The 18564-nt window shown below is 31.2% G+C and overlaps 1 protein-coding gene across 1 annotated transcript in view; it reads left to right on the forward strand.

The window, feature by feature from the left end:
- Positions 1–7473: 7473 nt before the first annotated feature.
- Positions 7474–18564, forward strand: part of LOC142320284 (UPAR/Ly6 domain-containing protein crok-like) — a 66464-nt gene continuing 55373 nt past the window's right edge. The window contains exon 1 of the mRNA XM_075357985.1: positions 7474–7618. Within this exon, the coding sequence (XP_075214100.1) occupies positions 7567–7618 (52 nt within the window). The 5' untranslated portion in view covers positions 7474–7566. The remainder of the gene's footprint in view (positions 7619–18564) is intronic.

Genomic DNA, 18564 nt, shown 5'->3' on the forward strand with positions numbered 1-18564 from the left:
CATGTATGTCCACGATGAACGATCACAATTTTCTGTCTCTTTCTTTTATTGCCCACCAAGAAATTCTGTGAAGGCGGATCAGTTTAGGTCATTCTTTAGATCCTTTGGTCCGAGATTCATCTGTGGTGGAGATTGGAATTCTAAGCACCTACAGTGGGGATTGTGACTAACATCACCAAAAGGCATCCAACTTTTCAGATCAATGACTGATTAATTTGTAGTGTTTTTTTTTTCTGGAGAACCAACCTACTGGCCTACCGATCTTAATAAAATTCCATATCTCCTGAATTTTTTCATTTTCAAAGGTATTTCTGAAAACTATTTACATGTTAGACCACATTTTGACTTGTCGTCAGATCATACACCTGTTGTTCTTATGATATCTTTTGAAGTTATGCTAATTGCTTGATCTCCCTCTCTGTTTAATAAATTGACCAGTAAACGACGGTTTCAAGATTTATTGGATGAAAATATTATAGTTGGACATGCCTTTAAAAAGCACTGGCCGATGTGGATAATGTAGTACACGAACTGACAAAATTGATTCAGTCAGCATCGTGGGCCTCCACTCCCAATTTGGATTCTGTTCCCCCAGCTCAAAATACATATCCGGTCTTCATCAGTGAAAAGATAGAAGAACGCCGGAGACTACGACGCGTATGTCACAGAACTCATTACCCTGCTGATATCTCTTATAGGCAGTCTGATGAATATACTTTATGGAAACCTAGAAGTTGTTCAAAAGACCCCAGCAGTCTATTCTTTCTCTCCGTAAAAATAACAGAACATTGATGAGAAGTTTTCAAGAGAAGGCGAACTTATTTGCTGAGCATTTTGCCGACGTGTTGCAGCTCAATAATATCGAAACGGATCCAAATGAAATTAGGAAAATTTCCAAATATTTGATTTTTCCTCTTCAAATATTCTTACTAATTAAACGTTTTACAATCCATGAGGTTTATTTAGTGATTAACAACGAAATACATCCAACAAAGGCGCCGAGATATGATTTAATCACTGGTCAGGTTCTTCAAGCATTACCTCGACAAGTGATACGTTTAGTCACTCTATGCTATTATTCGAATTGGCCGTTTTCCTGGTCCGTGGAAAATTTCACAAATAATTGTTATACTAAAACCGGGTAAAGAACTAACAGATGTTAAATCTTTTAGTCCTATCAGCTTCCAGTGCTCTCTCAAAACTTTTACAAAATGTTTTAAAAAGAATGAAGCAGTTCGTAAATTATCAAATTCAAAATCACGTGGTTTAGGGAGAAAGATGCTACTGTGGAACAAGTAAACAGAATTGGTAACATTATAAATCATGCTCTAGATAACAAAAAATACTGTTCAGCGGTTTTCCTCGATGTCAGTCAAGCTTTTGACAAAGTTTGGCACGTAGAGTTGCTCTATAAATTAAAAAAATATGTTACCGCATATTTTCTATGTAGTGTTAAAATCTTACCTAGAATATAGATATTTTCAAGTTAAACATAAAAAAGTTTTAACCGATTTGTTTCTAATAAAATCAGAGGTACCTCATCAAGGAAGTGTTCTCGGACCCATCTTATATGTTCTGTTTACTGCTGACTTGCCAACTACGGTAGCAACCGTTGCAACGTTTGCTGACAATACTGGAATTCTTGCTGTCCATGAAAATCCAGTTACTGCATCTCATTGTATTCAAAATTATCTCATTCGTCTCGAATCTTGGCTTACAAGTTGGAAAATAAAAATAAAACAAAGTTGAAACACGTCACTTTCACCCTTCAAAAGGAAAACTGCCCAACTATTTCTCTTTAATATTCCAATTCCAAGTTCTCAAGACCGTAAATATTTAGGTTTTCATCTTGATCGGCGCCTTACTTGGGTAAAACATATCAAATCTAAGAGAAAGAAGTTAGACCTAAAGGTTAATAACACGTTCTGACTAATAGGACACAGATCTCGGCTATCAGTAGAAAATAGATTATTTATATATAAATCCATCTTGAAACCAATTTGGACTTGAATTGTGGGGTACAGCAAGCAATTCCAATATTGACATACTTGAACGTATTTTGCAAAAACACTTCGAAAGATGTTAAACATACCTTGGTATATAAGCAATAACCTCGTGCATAATGATTTTATATTACGAATCGGTAGGCAATAAATCTCCCTCTATGAATCATGAGACCTTGCTGTTGGTAAGAGAGCTTGAGTTCTCAGTGATACAGAGTAGCTGGACCGAAAGTGCAACCATATCGGAGAGGTATCTGTTGAGAGCCAGACTAAGGAATGATTCCTGAAAGAGGAAAGCAGCTCTTTCAGTAGTTGTTAAGGACGTAGGTTAGCACGACTTAAACGGCCATATCAACATCACTCAGTCCTTTGAGTACTGCGCAGCTGAAAGCAATGGAAAACTACAGCTGCTTTTTTTTTCAAGAAAATGTAATTCTTTGCATTTTCATATAGCAATGATGGAGGCGCCTTCCTTGGTAAAATATTCCAGAGGTAAACTAGTCCTCCGTTCGGATCTCCGGGTGGGGACTACTAAGGAAGGGGTCTCAGAAAATAAAAATATAACATTCTACGAGTCGGGGCATGGAATGTTAAAAGTCTAAAAAAGGTTGGCAGGTTAGAAAATTTAAAGGGGGAAATGGATAGGATAAATGTAGATGTAGTAGGAATTAGCGAGGTGCAGTGGGAAAAGGAAAACGACTTTTGGTCAAGTTATTTTTAGAATAATTAACTCAACTTCAAATAATGGGGAGGCAAGAGTAGGTTTCGTAATTAACAAGAAAATAGGGAAGAGAGTAGACTATTTCAAAGTATATAGCGATAGAATTATTCTAATAAGGATAAAATCGAAACCTAAACCGATAACGATTGTTAACGTCTATATGCCTACAAGCGCCCATGATGATGATGAGGTGGAGTGTGTATACGAAGAGATTGATGAAGCAACTAAACATGTAAAAGGAGATGAAAATTTAATAATAGTTGGAGATTGGATTGCAAGCATTGGAAAAGGCAAAGAAGGAAATATAGTGGCTGAATAAGGACTGGGCAAAAGGAATGAAAGAGGGGACCGACTTATAGAATTTTGCACGAAGTACAATTTAGTAATTGCCAACACCCAGTTTAAGAATCATAATTGAAGAATATACACATGAAAAAAGCCAGGCGATACTGCAAGGTATCGCCATGATAGATTATATCATGGTTAAAGCAAAGATTTAGAAATCAACTCGTCGACTACGAAACTTATCCTGGAGCAGATATTAATAGCGAACATAATTTAGTGATAATTAAATGTAGATAGGGGTTTAAAAACCTAAAGAAAAGGTGTCAGATAAATCGGTGAAATTTAGAGAAGCTTATTGAAGAGAAGGTAAAGAAGATTTTTGAGGAGGACATCGCAAGAGGTCTGAGTAAAAAAATAAAGTAGAAAATGTAGAAGAAGAATGGAAGAATATTAAAAAGGAAGTTTGTTAAATCAGCAGAAGCGAACTTAGGTGGAACAAAGAGAAATGGTAGAAAACCTTGGATTTCAGACGATGTATTGCAGATGATGGATGGACGTAGAAAATATAAGAATGCTAGTGATCAAGAAAATGAAAGGAACTATCGGCAATTAAGAAATGCTATAAACAGGAAGTGCAAACTGGCGAAAGAAGAGTGGATTAAAGAAAAGTGTTCAGAAGTGGAAAGAGAAATGAACATTGGTAAAATAGACGGAGCATACAGGAAAGTTATGGAAAGTTTTGGTGTACATAAATTAAAATCTAATAATGTGTTAAGCAAAGATGGTACACCGACTTATAATACGAAAGGCAAAGTCGATTGGTGGGTGAAATATATTGGAAGAGGTATACGAAGGAAATGAATTAGAAACTGGTGTTATAGAGGAAGAAGAGGTGGTTGAAGAGAATGAAAAGGGAGATCCAATACTGAGATCTGAATTTAAAAGAATATTAAAAGATTTGAATGGCAGAACGGCTCCTGGGATAGACGGGATACCTGCAGAATTACAACGCAGTGCAGGCGAGGAAGCGATAGATAGATTATACAAACTGATGTGTAATATTTACAAAAAGGGGAAGTTCCGTCAGACTCCAAAAAGAGTGTTATTGCCATGATACTTAAGAAAGCAGGAGCAGATAAATGTGAAAAATACAGAACAATTAGCTTAACTACTCATGCATCAAAAATCTTAACTAGAATCCTGTACAGAAGAATTGAGAGGAGAGTGGAAGAAGTGTTAGAAGAAGACCAATTTGGTTTCAGGAAAAGTATAGGGACAAGGGAAGCAATTTTAGGCCTCAGATTAATAGTAGAAGGAAGCTTAAAGAAAAACAAACCAACATACTTGGCGTTTATAGACCTAGAAAAGGCATTCGATAACGTAGACTGGAATAAAATGTTCAGCATTTTTAAAAAATTAGGGTTCAAATACAGAGATAGAAGAACAATTGTTAACATGTACAGGAACCAAACAGCAACAGTAATAATTGAAGAACATAAGAAAGAAGCCGTAATAAGAAAGAGATCCGACAATGATGTTCCCTATCCCCGTTACTTTTTAATCTTTACACAGAACTAGCAATTAATGATGTTAAAGAACAATTCAGATCCTGAGTAACAGTACAAGGTGAAAAGATAAAGATGTTACGATTTGATGATGATATAATAATTCTAGCTGAGAGTGAAAAGGATTTAGAAGAAACAATGAACGGCATGGATGAAGTCCTACGCAAGAAATACCGTATGAAAATAAACAAGAACAAAACGAAAGTAATGAAATGTAGTAGAAATAACAAAGATGGACTACTGATTGCGAAAATATGAAGAGAAAAGATTATTGAGGTAGGAGAATTTTGTTATTTGGGAAGTAGAATTATTAAAGATGGACAAAACAGGAGTGCATAAAGTGCCGAATAGCACAGGCGAAACGAGCTTTCAGTCAGAAATATAATTTGTTTACATCAGAAATTAATTTAAATGCCAGGAAAAGATATTTGAAAGTATTTGTTTAGAGCGTCGCTTTATATGGAAGTGAAACTTGGACGATCGGAGTACCTGAGAAGAAAAGATTTGAAGCTTTAAAATGTGGTGCAATAGGAGAATGTTAAAAATCAGCAGGGTGGATAAAGTGACAAATGAAGAGGTGTTACGGCAAATCGATGAAGAAATAAGCATTTGGAAAAATATAGTTAAAAGAAGAGACAGACATATAGGACACATATTAAGGCATCCTGGAATAGTTGCTTTAATATTAGAAGGTCAGGTAGAAGGAAAACATGTTGCAGGCAGGCAACGTTTGGAATATGTAAAACAAATTTTTAGAGATGTGGTACGTAGAGGGTATACCGAAATGAAACGACACGCCCTACATAGGGAATCTTGGAGAGCTGCATCAACCAATCAATTGACTGATGACAAAAAAAAAGGCAAGAAATCTGTCTGATCAGTCAATAATATGAAATTCGTTTGGATCCGTACTTATATGATCGGCATCCAAATTATATGGCAGTCAGTTTATTGGATAACAGTATCAGCGATTTTTCAAGATTATTGAGAAACAATATTCTTGATTTGATATATCGATTCAATGAAGTGGTTTAAGAACCAGCTTAACAACGTCCTCTTCAATTTCATTTTTTTTCGTTGTTAACTTTTATGTTACAAACCACTGGGTCTGTATCTTCTTAATGTTCATTCCAGATTTAGCTTATTTACTTATTGTTCAATTTGAATTCTGAACAGACTGTAAAGTTACGGTAACGTTATAACCAAAAAAAAAAAAAAAAAAAAAATTGTATTAATATTTAAACTAACATTAAGTTTTTAATTTTGGTTGTTTTAAATCGTTACCAAACTAAAAAATGTTTATACACAGTTTATTCAGTATTATAGAAATTAATATATGAAATTTAATAAAATATTTAAGTATGTTTTTATGAGAATCGCTAAATATGTTAATTTATTTATTAAATAGTTAGAATTATACACGATACAGATTTTGTTTAAAAATACAAAATTACGGCTAATAACGATTTTGCTACTCCTTGCAATTTTAATATAACCTTTCACCTAATAATAAGCTGAAAATTATGTTTATAACTTTACTTATTTTCTTATCTTATGAAAAATAATTTTAATAAATAATCTTGATTAATTTAATAAACCTATGAATAACAACAAAAAGTTAATAAAATTCATATAAATTCAATTCCATGTAATTCGACTCAGTCGAATGTAATAAAATGATAGTATTTTTAGATATCCGGAAAAATTTATTTAAAAAAAAAAATAAAATTATACTTCTAAGCTTATTTGTTTTTACAACCGTGCATACGAACGTACGTATGAGTGCATGAAATCATCGGTGATAAGTGAGCTGAATATGATTGATAACATGAAGGCTAAGGAATTAGAATCATATTAACTAAGAAAGAGGAAATAGGACTTGGATTTTATTTTTAGACAAGAGTAGGATTAATACCTAAATGAAGAAAATTGGGATGATAAAACAGGTAGCTAAACTGATCTTATTCCTACAAGAAAATAGCCATCTCTAAATTAAAAAAGCTTTTTTACTTTATAATTAATGATCAGCTGTAAACACAGTTTTTGAAAATATTGTTTGCTATTGAAAAAAGATATATCAGCTTTTATTCTCGGTCTAGATTGTTTTAATTTACGGTATAGTTTACTAAACATAATTTTTAAAATGTTAAAACATTTTTTGGCTATCCAGTAAATGATTTAAAAATTCAACTTGCAGACCAATTCTTATGAAACTAAAAACTAAAGATTGGATTACAACAGATTTTTTTTCTTTTTTTAATTTAGGAAGAGAAATTTAAATACACAAATATCTCTAAAAAATTATTTAACTTGTTTTAGGTTTACGTTTTACAGGTAAAATTTATCTGCATATAATTTTTTTTCTGCTCTCTTGTCATTTAGGTTGATATTTTTTTTTCATTAGACTTTTTCAAAATATTGATATCGCCAAAAAAATTATCTCTCATTATATCCCAGATAATAAATGAATTTCTGACAAATTCTACAACAGTGAAGACCTTAAAGTTAATTTTATTTCAAGGATTTATTTTGACTTGCTGCATATAATAAAAGGGTTTTTAACATAATTAAATTAAAATCTAAGTTAAAGGATATATTTAGAATTTTTCAACATAAATTTTCATCAGTTTTAGATGTAAAAGTGTTTTCTTTGAATTTTCTGCTTCCATTAAATAAATAAATTATAAACTTTTTTAAACCATTGTAAGATAACGGTTTGGTTTCATTTAACCTTTTTTTTTTATGGTGTGGAAATCATTTAACCTTGACTTTACTAAAAATTACAGTTTGCTGTTCAGCATAATACTATTGTTATCTACAATTTATCATTCAACAAAATAATACGATCCACCCTATTAAACATTAAAGAGATCAAAAGAATAAGGTAAAACGAAAACACCTAAGCGCGCTCTGCCTATCCTCCCCCCACCCGAAAAATAATTTCAGTTCCAAGAATAGTCGTCATTCGATCGCCGGCTCCCCAGTAGTAAACATGTCACAGATAGTCTTTCTTCTAGCTGTTGCTGCTCTTTGCTTACAAACAGGTACATTATTTTTTCATTGTATAAAACTAGATAATTCTTTAATGATTATTAAATTGTTTAACGGTGAGAATTTACACTAAAATATTTCTTGATTATTCTGTTTTGGTTACTTTAAATTAATTATAATTTTAAAGTTTAAATCATATATAAATTTTACTCGATTTTAAAATAATATTATTGTTAAAAAGATAAGGAATTTATTTAAAATATCATATGTCAACCTACTTTCTGTATGAATTTGAAATATTCCATTTACTTAAAAATAAAATCAACAGGTGGCTTTGCCTTATCATATTGATTATGAATTCATCTATTAATAGTTTTGCTGTATTTTTAATTTTATGTTTATACTTAATATTTAGACAGAAGCAGTTTCATCATTTCTCCGCAAACTCATTAATGTACGAATACAAAAAAAAAATGTGAAAAAATAACCATAAAAACAATTTACAGAAATGATATATACAATAACAGTTAAAATATAATTATTGTTACTGTTAATCTAAAATAACGAAGCAATTTTAATCTGCTGATAAATAAAACATGTATTTTATTAAAAAAATCTCATTTTAGTGAGATCTATCTATTGTAACGAGTACCATAATTCGACTTCCGGAAAATATCGACATATCTTCGCGTTTCACAATCCCCAGACCTCTAAACCACCGTCAGTTCAAAAGTGTATACAAACATTTATATATCTATATATATATCTCACTTATATTTCACTTTCTTGTAGACTCGATAACTACCGTAATTTTAAGCCAATCACTTTCAAATTGATATATAAAATACAACGAACCAAAATCTCGATCGAGTTCGTTAATGAGCAAAATCAGAATGTGGGGAAGGAAATGAGGGTTTTTCGGGAAAAAAAATCGCTATAACTTTCTTATTAAGTACAATATCGAATTCGTTTAAAGTTCCTACTATTCTTTGCATAAGGTCCTAAAACTTATGTAAGACAAGTTTTTTGATATCACCAACCATTGGTTGAGGGGGTGGAAAAAATGGGGTTTTGAAGACAAAAATTATCATACCTCCCTTAATAGGGCCACTATCGAATCAGTTTAAATCGGTTGTTAGTCCTCTAGACATTATCTAAAATTTTTGTCTGAAACAATTTTTGATATGACCAACCGTTACGGCAAGGGATGACCAAAATATTGTTGGAATTGTAAGAAGATGGGGCTTGCCGTATGCTAAAAATGTGACATTTTTTCACATGCAACCACTGTCATATTGAGTAAATTTAAAGTTTTTCTTAACTTTAAGGTGGAAATTTTTTTTTATTCCCTATTAGCACCAGTGAAATCTACCTCCGCCTTCCGGCGTGCCAAAAGTGAATTTTTCCTGTGCTTTTTTCTAAGAAAACTTAAATTCCAGTAATTATAAAACTATTTCACTCGTGTTTACAAAAAGTCCTTCGATCTCTTCAGTGGAATGGCAGCATTTTTGCCTTTTATCCGAAAGGTTTTCTTTCAAATCCCGATCATAATTGGCATTTTTTCTTGCTATGAAATTTATCTTTCATAAAATAAAAAATTACAACTATAATTTGATATCGGTCAGTAGTTGAGAATGAATAACACATCAGTTGGATTTGTTGTCATAGATCTAGATCACACATAAAACCGAGTTTAGTCCGTTTAACAATCAAGAATATTTAAAACGTATCAGATAAAGTTCATTTTTGTCTAATTTAATAATTATGAGGACGTTTAAAACGTTCGGTTGTGGCTCTCTTTATATAATTTCTTTAAAACATCTAGCTCTGGTATGAAACACTACGATCTTTTTAATAAATCTATTTAATGAAGCAACTATCATTTTTTAATCACTTTAAAAGCTATCCATCATAATATCGTTAATGAGCAGAAAACATTAAACCTTAAATGAACAAATGTTTTAACTAAAGATGACTTTTTGCATAAACTTTACAGAAGTCACTTCAATTTCTTAATGTGAACGTTTTATGATTCTCCTTTATTATATAATTATAGTGATATCATTTTTTTCCGTTCCAAAAAATACAAAATTATGTCATTCCCACTCATTTACAGCGTAAGATACACATTGCTTTCTTTTCACTAATGTGAACTTTACGTATCTTTTAATTTTATTTTGTCGTTAATACTAATTTTATTTTCATCTTAATACTCAAAAACTTACTGGAAGAGAAATTTTAAGCAATTGAATAATTTTTATAGATTTACACCTATTTATTTTGAAATAGAATCGATCCGTTTTCATCAATAATAAATTTTTTTTTTTTCATATTGTAAACTGATTTCTTTACATCAGAATAAAAAACTGGCCGAGTCTGTAAGCATTGACTACCGCAATATCTAAAATTGGAGCAAACAAAGGTCGCTACCATTTCTTGAGTTTTATTTTCGTTCTATATAAAGAAACTCACTAGTCAATGAGAATGGTCCCCTCCTTATGGCATATGTGTTACATTCACTGAAAAAGATCATGGAATACGGCTAACAATCAATATTTTTATAATTTTCTTCATCTTCTGTTTCTTAAGATATTATTTACTACCAGGTATTGTTGATAATTCTGTTAGCACAGCAGTAACAATGCTAGTGAACCTACTATAATTTTGTTTTAGTTTAAGAATTTTTTTAAACTATTAGATAATTAAGCGTATAAAAAAATCAGTATTTTAATAAAAATTTAAAATTGGGTATATCAGAACTTTCAAATTAAATTCCGTCCTTAACAATATCAAAACCAAACTAATATCCTTTTAAATCTGCCTTTTAAAATAAACTACAATACAGAAAAATTTTGGGAGAAAATTTCTACGAATATTATTAAATTATAATTTATAATCTGTGCAACATCAGTTATGATAGCATTTTAAAATTATTAAATATTAAAACACTGTTAAATTAATGAAACGTTTACTTTCAAAAGGCCAGAAGCCTTTCTCAGCGATATTACTGTTATTAGTAGCCGCATTACTAAAAATGTTTCGAAATCTCTTTAGTAGGTAATTAATTAATAATTAAACTATGCTGCATTCGTTTAATCTCCTTTTATAAAATCTAGTACGCTTGTAGTCCTACTGACCAAAGGCGTCGTTATTCTGATTTTTGTTTGGTTTATTTAAAAAAATAAAATACTTATAATCATATAGGAAACTGACAAACACAGAAACCCAAAATTAAACTGCAATCATTTTAACAAATATTACATCGGACGGATTGGAGACACATTCATCCACAAATATAATAAATACATCCTGGTACTAAATACAACAATAGATCAATTTCTATCTAATAACCTCAGACTCAGGACATAGATGCAACATTAATAATAAATAACATTCCAATTTAAAATAAAGAATGAAAAAGTCATATTCCCAGTTTACGTGTACACAATGAAATTTACTAATATATTACAATCAAAAAATATATATATTTTAAATAAAGAAATAAAAAGTAGATTCGACATATTATTTGAAAACAAGTAATAATATATTTATTTTATAATATATTTTATAATATATTTTCTAATATATTTATGACGGATGGTATTAACAATAATGATACCTACAAATTCAGTGAAGAAGGAGTAATTTCCGTAAAGCATTTGGAAGAAAGTATTCCATTAATTTGAAATTTTTATTTTTATTAATTTGTATTTTTAAATACAACTTTTAAAAATACGTATATTTTTATAGTTTCAGACAGTTTGAAAGAGTATATTTAAGATTCTAAGTCTTGTGTTGAAATAGTACTGTGTTGAAACTTATATTTTATACTGAATGTGAAAACTGGTAATCGAATCTTTTCTAATTTTTCGTAATCTAAGATTTAAAAAAATGCGATAAACAAAATATCCATACAACCAAGAATAAACTCATACTCCTGATATGATTTTTTAAGCCAAATGTTACCTTTTTTTTTTTTTAAAGAGGTTGTGGAAATCCATTTACGGGCGCCTGGACAGTGTCAGGCTCGCTAACAGCTTCCACAAAATATTATTAAATGCGTATGTGTTCCTGCGCATTACCGACTAAACCTCCACCCCTGGTTACCCATCCTTCTTGGTACAGCTGGTGTGCATTACTTCAGGAACGGGGGAATACGCCCTCACATTCAGACACCACAGTCAACAGACACGGACCTCACACCCACAAGATACCAAACATCAGACTAAATCACGCCACACACTCCACAACATCCAATCATAACTCAGAAAACATATCTCACGCCGCACACTCCATACATCACATCAAAGCCAGCCACATCAAATCACATAAACACCTAACAGACAATCGAACACTACAGTATACTTACCTCACGGGTCACCATCGGACGCGGGACCTGAGTGCCCACGACCTCATCGCACCCAGGCAATCCCCACACGTACGGAGAACCCCCTAGGCTCTTAACCACGTGCCTGTCTGCCCCCGCACCCTCCGACAACCCCTTCTACCCCTGCGAGATTTCTCCCAGATGAACAACACCTTCATGATCTTCTTAGCAAACCTTGCTACTGTCGTCCAGTTTTCCGCGCTTTCCAACATGATCTGCTGCAGTTCCTCTGGAAGGAATATTTCCCTTTTATCTACAGTGTCCAATATTTCCCTCCTTGCATCCTCAAATCGGGGGCAGCGAAAGAAAACGTGATATGCTATCTCTTTCTTGTCTTACACACCGGACAACTAGCGGAGTGATCTAACTTAAACCTAAAAAGGTATTCTCTGAACTTTACATGGCCCGCTAGACTGTGTGAGACAGTAATCCAGCGAGCCATGGACCAACTCTCGCACCAACTTCTCAGGTCCCCAATTATGCGGTGTGTCCATCGGCCTCTATCACTAGTGTCCCACCGCATCTACCATTCTCTCCTCATTTCTTCCATGATGGAGCTAGCCACTATCCTTTTTTCCGCAGGTGTTGACGCCCGTTTCTCTTTAATCTTCTTTCTGCTAACCTTCTTTAATATTTCCAAATATTACCTGCAACATCGTATTCATTTCCTTACCGTTGATTTGCTAGAACTCCAGATTCTACCAAATCTGATATACATAATATTAACTATCAAATTGTTAGATAAAAGACTTCGTTCTGCTAACCGCATTTCTTCGATGTAAGCCATGAACAAGATTAACAGCTCTTCACAACGGGCGTTTTAGTTGCAGATAAAAGATTGGGGGCCACCTGAGGAATTCATCAGTCGACCGGCAGTGTCACGCCGAAAAAAAATAACTAAAAGAAATGAACCTATCTGGAACTCTGTGGGTTTTATGAACACCCCAATCATACCACAGTGTAATTACACGGCTTCAACCGTCTGAATCCATAGCTGCTCCACCAAATGATAGCAACCCAGCCTAGAACTCGCCCAATATGAGAATATCCGTGGAAAAGGAAATCGGCTCAAGCCCGTTTATTTGCGCATTTTAGAGGACAACTTGAGATAATTTAGGTTGAAACCTGAGATAATTTGGTAAAAGATTTCTTGCTTGCTCATAGCAATAATTTTAATCTCCGGATCACATACGGCTAACACAATTAAAGTTTTGATTTACTTACCTGGTAGATTCTTATGAAGAATCTACCAGAGAGCTGCGCGTGATATCAGACTTCGTACACGGACCCATAACTGTTCGTATAGCATATGCACGTGCTTTCTAATTTTATTTTGCAATTGTACGAACTCTTCTCTTTTGAATTTTGCTGCCTTTGAAAGTCAAAGGAAATAGTCAAGGTCTGAAAAATTATTCTTCAACTATGTTTACTGAAACTTTTCTAATTAGAATAATTTTTTCAGACTTTCAGTACAGCCAGGATTTCTGCGCATATTAAGCAATAGAAATAAAAGGGCTTACGTACTATTTCAGTATGTATTAAACTGATTTAAAACATAAGAACCTTGTTGTTTCATTATTTTATTACAATCATCTTTTATTTTAATGACCTTGAGAGCAAATTTCTGTTTTAATTCTGTTTTCGCATTTCATTTGTTAGTGTATTTAGAATGTTGTTATAACCAAACGTGTAAGAAAATTTTACGAAATCTTGTAGTAAATTTCCTTATTGTGTGGTAGAATTACATAAGTGTAACGATTTTTTTACTTTTATTTTTTCAAATTTGATGCCTTTACAGTTGTGTACAGTTGTTGGGCAGAGCTTTTGACTGTTAATCCCACTCAACAACTTACCGCCTGGAGATTGCTCTTTGTCCATTCTAAGTATATACTTTACTGTATACTGGTATACTAAAATTAAAACATTTGAAACATATAGAATGTATATATATTTAAAAAAAGTGAAAAAACTTAGGAATATAATGTAAGCACCTCTTTTACACTTAGGTATCTTTGGTAACATCTGAGTGTAGATTTTTGGTGTCCTTGAAAACAGCAATTATAGTTTTACTTACACTAAAAGTATTTTTATCATCGGATAAATTTACAAAATAATTAATTGCCACAAAAAATACCGTTTTAACTTTATTCATTCGTTAAAACTTAATTTTTTTTAATTCAGTACAAAATAAGCGGGATCTATTTTTCACGGAGCTATAGCGGGCGACGTATTGCTGTACACATAGGCTGGCATACCGCGCTATTAACTGTCCTGAAAATATCTTATATAACTCTGACAATGTAAGTATACGGAGCTACAAGAGATGTTTTCGTAAAGGAATGACATTCAACTGTTCCACCCGTCCTATCAATCTATCTCTCTCGCATGCAATGTGCACAGATATACACCGGCCGCTATACAAGATTTTTTAATTAGCCAACATTTTCCATAAAACGTTTTTATAAATGCAATTTTTCTGAAACCGTAACATATTAAATAATTTGGGTAATAATTCAATTTGGTTAAATTTATTTTTAAGATATATATTAATATAATAAATAAATTATTACAGTGAAATTGACGTAAGATTCTGATTATGGTACGATCTTAAATATTTAATGATAATATTTTAATGAAGAATAAATTATTGCACTCATGAGTTATAAACACAAGGCATATAATGTAAGTATTAGGAATAGAAGTATTAAGAAGTGATGCTTCCGATTACTAAAATTAAGTAATTTGTAAAACTTGTAAATTAAACGAAATCAAGTCACTTGAAGAGTGTTTAAAATAGCTCGAAAAATCCAAAAGGTGGTATAACTAAATATTTTGCTACTTATTAGTTCCAATATTCTATTGGACTATTACTTCTATGTCACAACGAATTTTTTGTAAATAAATAAATTCAAAAAAAAAATTTTAATGTGTGTTCTGTCAATGACATAAAGCTTTAAATAAGAGTAAAAGAGTGTAAAATTGTAATTCAATTAATTACTACAATTTCAAGTTTTTGATACAATTACCTCACGTAGTTTATAATCGTTTTGAATTTTTGTATATTTTTGTTATTCAAACGTGTAATTTAGTTAAAAAGTATCAAGCGATTTGTCTCAATCACGCAACTTACATTTAATATATTCATTTATTGATAATAAATTGGTAGACGGTTGGCGAAATTATTTCCAGATAGAAAAATCAAAATTTTTATACTACTGCCCAAAAAGGAGTGTAATGTATTTACGGTGTATGTATGTGTTTTTGTTCCACGTAACAACTTAACGGCTGAACCGATTTAGATGTATGACCCTGCGTTGGAATCCTTACGGTACCGGAGGTGTCACAGGCTACATATATATATATATATATATATATATATATGTGTGTGTTTAATATGTTATCTCTTGTTTGAAACTCATCAAATGTGGTAATGTATAAAGTTTTTTTTTTTGAATAAGTGGATTTCAAAAGTATTTTGTAGAGTTTCACAAAAATATTATGCATAATTAATATTTATAAAAGTGAAAAACAATCTCATGAAAAAATGTATACATATTTTTAATATGTATACATTTAATAACATTTAATAACAATTAATGAATTAACGGTATCTGTAATTCAACTAATACAAAAATTATTATGAATAAGTGGTAGTTTAAAATAGATTTACGTGAAAATTAATTTCCTGGGAATTCTTTAAAGAAGTACTTTAAAAATAGTTCTGGGAAAATATAAATTAAGGATCCTATGTCGTAATTTTATTCTATTTAAATAAATTCATCCTTGGATGTGTTTTTTACAACTTGTATGCTTATGATTTTTATGAATGGCAATATTCAATATTCAAATGATAGAAGTACACGAATATAACATTATCAAGCAACAGGAAAATTGTGGAATATAAATATTTTTTAATGAAATTAGTTAAGACTTAATTATTTTAAATAATTTTCAGGAAGAGTATGGAAGAATAAATGACTATCAAGTCGGTCTTAAAGATTTCCTAATTTGCCGTCAATCGTTGCTATAAATTAAATATCGCAGAGTGCAACTATGTACAATTTAGAGTTTCTAAAGCCATGTCATACCACGAATTGTGAGGCTTATGGATGTAAACATCTGAATTACAACCCGTTTAGCCAGACTCCCAGTGGCGTATTCATAGAAAGTACAGCACGTAGTAGTTGTAAAATATCTTTAGAAAATTAAAAATAGAAATACTTTTTAAAGGTACTTTATTAGTACATCTCGTAGTAATTATAATATGATCATAAACAATAAAATAAATATTTAAATAAAGTAGTAATATACTGTATAAAGTATCGTAATATACTCCATAGATGCATCTGAATTGAAATTGAAGTATAAGTAAACACAATATTATTAATAATCTATAGCTATCAGATTCCTTGTAAGAGTTCTTATTACTGAATTGATAAGATGAAGTTGTGGATTTCAAAGGAAAATGTGCTGTATGAAATAATACTGAGAGCAAGATTCACGTCGTTGTTTTTTTTTGCAGGTAGATCGTTAGATAAATTAAAATAAAATCTCTAAATAAACAATCGCAGTTATATTTATAAACAAGAATTTAATAATTGTAACGTAATGTAAACGACAGCTGCTAAGCTGTTATTAATCATAAAAAAAATTGCTATAAGAATAATTTACGCTAACCAAGATTTAAATTTAGCAGCTGCCTAAATGATGTACTACTGATATAAATAGTTTAATAGTGAATAAATGTTATAAATTATTACAAACGAATCAATTACAATAATGTAGTAAATGATAGTAAATTAAGTTCAATTAGTAATTGAGCTGAGCTGTAAAGAGATATAAATATAAAGGGTTATTTGTGGATTTGTGTATCGTTGAACCAATTCTTTTTTTTCATATTTAGATTTAAATAAACAGAAAAATACTCGAATTGTTTATTTTAACATGGAATTTTGTTTTCTTATAACAATGATTTAATTTATCACATTTAAAGAAATAAGAAACTGCATAGTTAAGGTAATACCCACCGATTTCAAATATCGAATGGCTGGTTTAATTGATATTTGATCGTATATTAATGTAAGAGATTGACCGATTCCTTTAATTATCATCAGATATTTTCAAAAATAAAGAATAAATTTTAAGGTAGTATTTCTTGTCTAATGAAATTATTTGTTTCCATTTACACTTATATGATATTAACAAAAATGTTGAATATTTTTATTTCTTTATTATTCATTAACACAACAAATCTTGATACAATACTTTAAATACAAACCTTGAGTTTGTTTAAAAAAAATAACTCTTTCACTTTTATCATATTTCCATCCTCGTTGGCGGAGTAATAGCTTCTTGCCTTACTTTCAGAAGGTTCTGTATCCGTGCCATATCAAAGATCGTAGGTTTGGGTCAAGTACAACATTTTCCATACACTATAAAAATTTTATTCCAATTCCCTAGCCCAAGATTCGAGTTTATGTGATGAATTTATTTGTCATAAAAAAAGACCAGGAAAATTCAATGAACAATCTGGTTTTTAATTATCTGTTAGCTCATGTGCAACGTTAAGTGTTATTTATATATGCACAACAGAATACCTAATAATAATAATAGTAATATTTCAAAGCATTAATAATGATAACATCAAGAGGTGTGGTCTTATTTTCTGAAATGAAGTTGAAGTGTTCCAGTTGAACAAAAATATAGCTTACTTAAACATATTCTTGGCAAAGAAACTTATGATAATTATACAATTAAGGTGCAATGAATTCGAACTATCCCAAGCAAATAACTCCATATGTAAACGGTTCAGTTAAATAATAAATTAGACCATAACAAATTATTCTCTTAGATGCGGTTCGGGAAAAATTGATTTAAGGATTATAATTTGTATAAATTTTCCTGAATCTACTTGCATAATTTTTTAAAATATATGTTGAGTTTCATGTTTTAACTAAATGTTTTACTGATATATTATACAGAATCAGTGAACCCAAACTTCATGCAGTTCAGGTAGCCAGTGAATTCAGATCAGTTATGTAACACTACTAAATTATAAGTATTGAAGATTTTCCTTTTTTCCTAGTGAGAAAAATGCACTATTTAGTTTTTCCTATTCAAATCCTACTCAAATTAGCCTATTCAATCGGTTTTTAACGGTTCTAAATATTTCTATTTCCTGTTTAGCCTCCAGTAATTACCGTTCAGATAATACTTCAAAGGATGATATGTATGAGTGTAAATCAAGTGTATAGTCTTGTACAGTCTCAGTTCGACCATTCCTGAGATGTGTGGTTAATTAAACCCCATCAACCAAAGAACTCCGGTATCCAGGATCTAGTATTCAAATCCGTGTAAAAATAATTGACTTTAGTAGGTATTGACAGTTCTAAATCTATTGCTCTCATACGAATAATGTTAAAATACAGTAAAGGTATTGTCAACAAAGCATAAGAATTTTATATTTAAATATTAACTGTAATGTCATTGATGCGTAATAAAAACAAAATTGGTTCAAAAACAGTACTTTGAGGTACACCAGACCTCAGTGAACTAACATCACTCACTACATCGTTCACTCTAACAATTCATTCTTTCCCTCAAATAAGAAAC

Source organism: Lycorma delicatula, chromosome 1 (assembly GCF_047948215.1).
Source record: "Lycorma delicatula isolate Av1 chromosome 1, ASM4794821v1, whole genome shotgun sequence".
Lineage (NCBI taxonomy): Eukaryota > Metazoa > Arthropoda > Insecta > Hemiptera > Fulgoridae > Lycorma > Lycorma delicatula.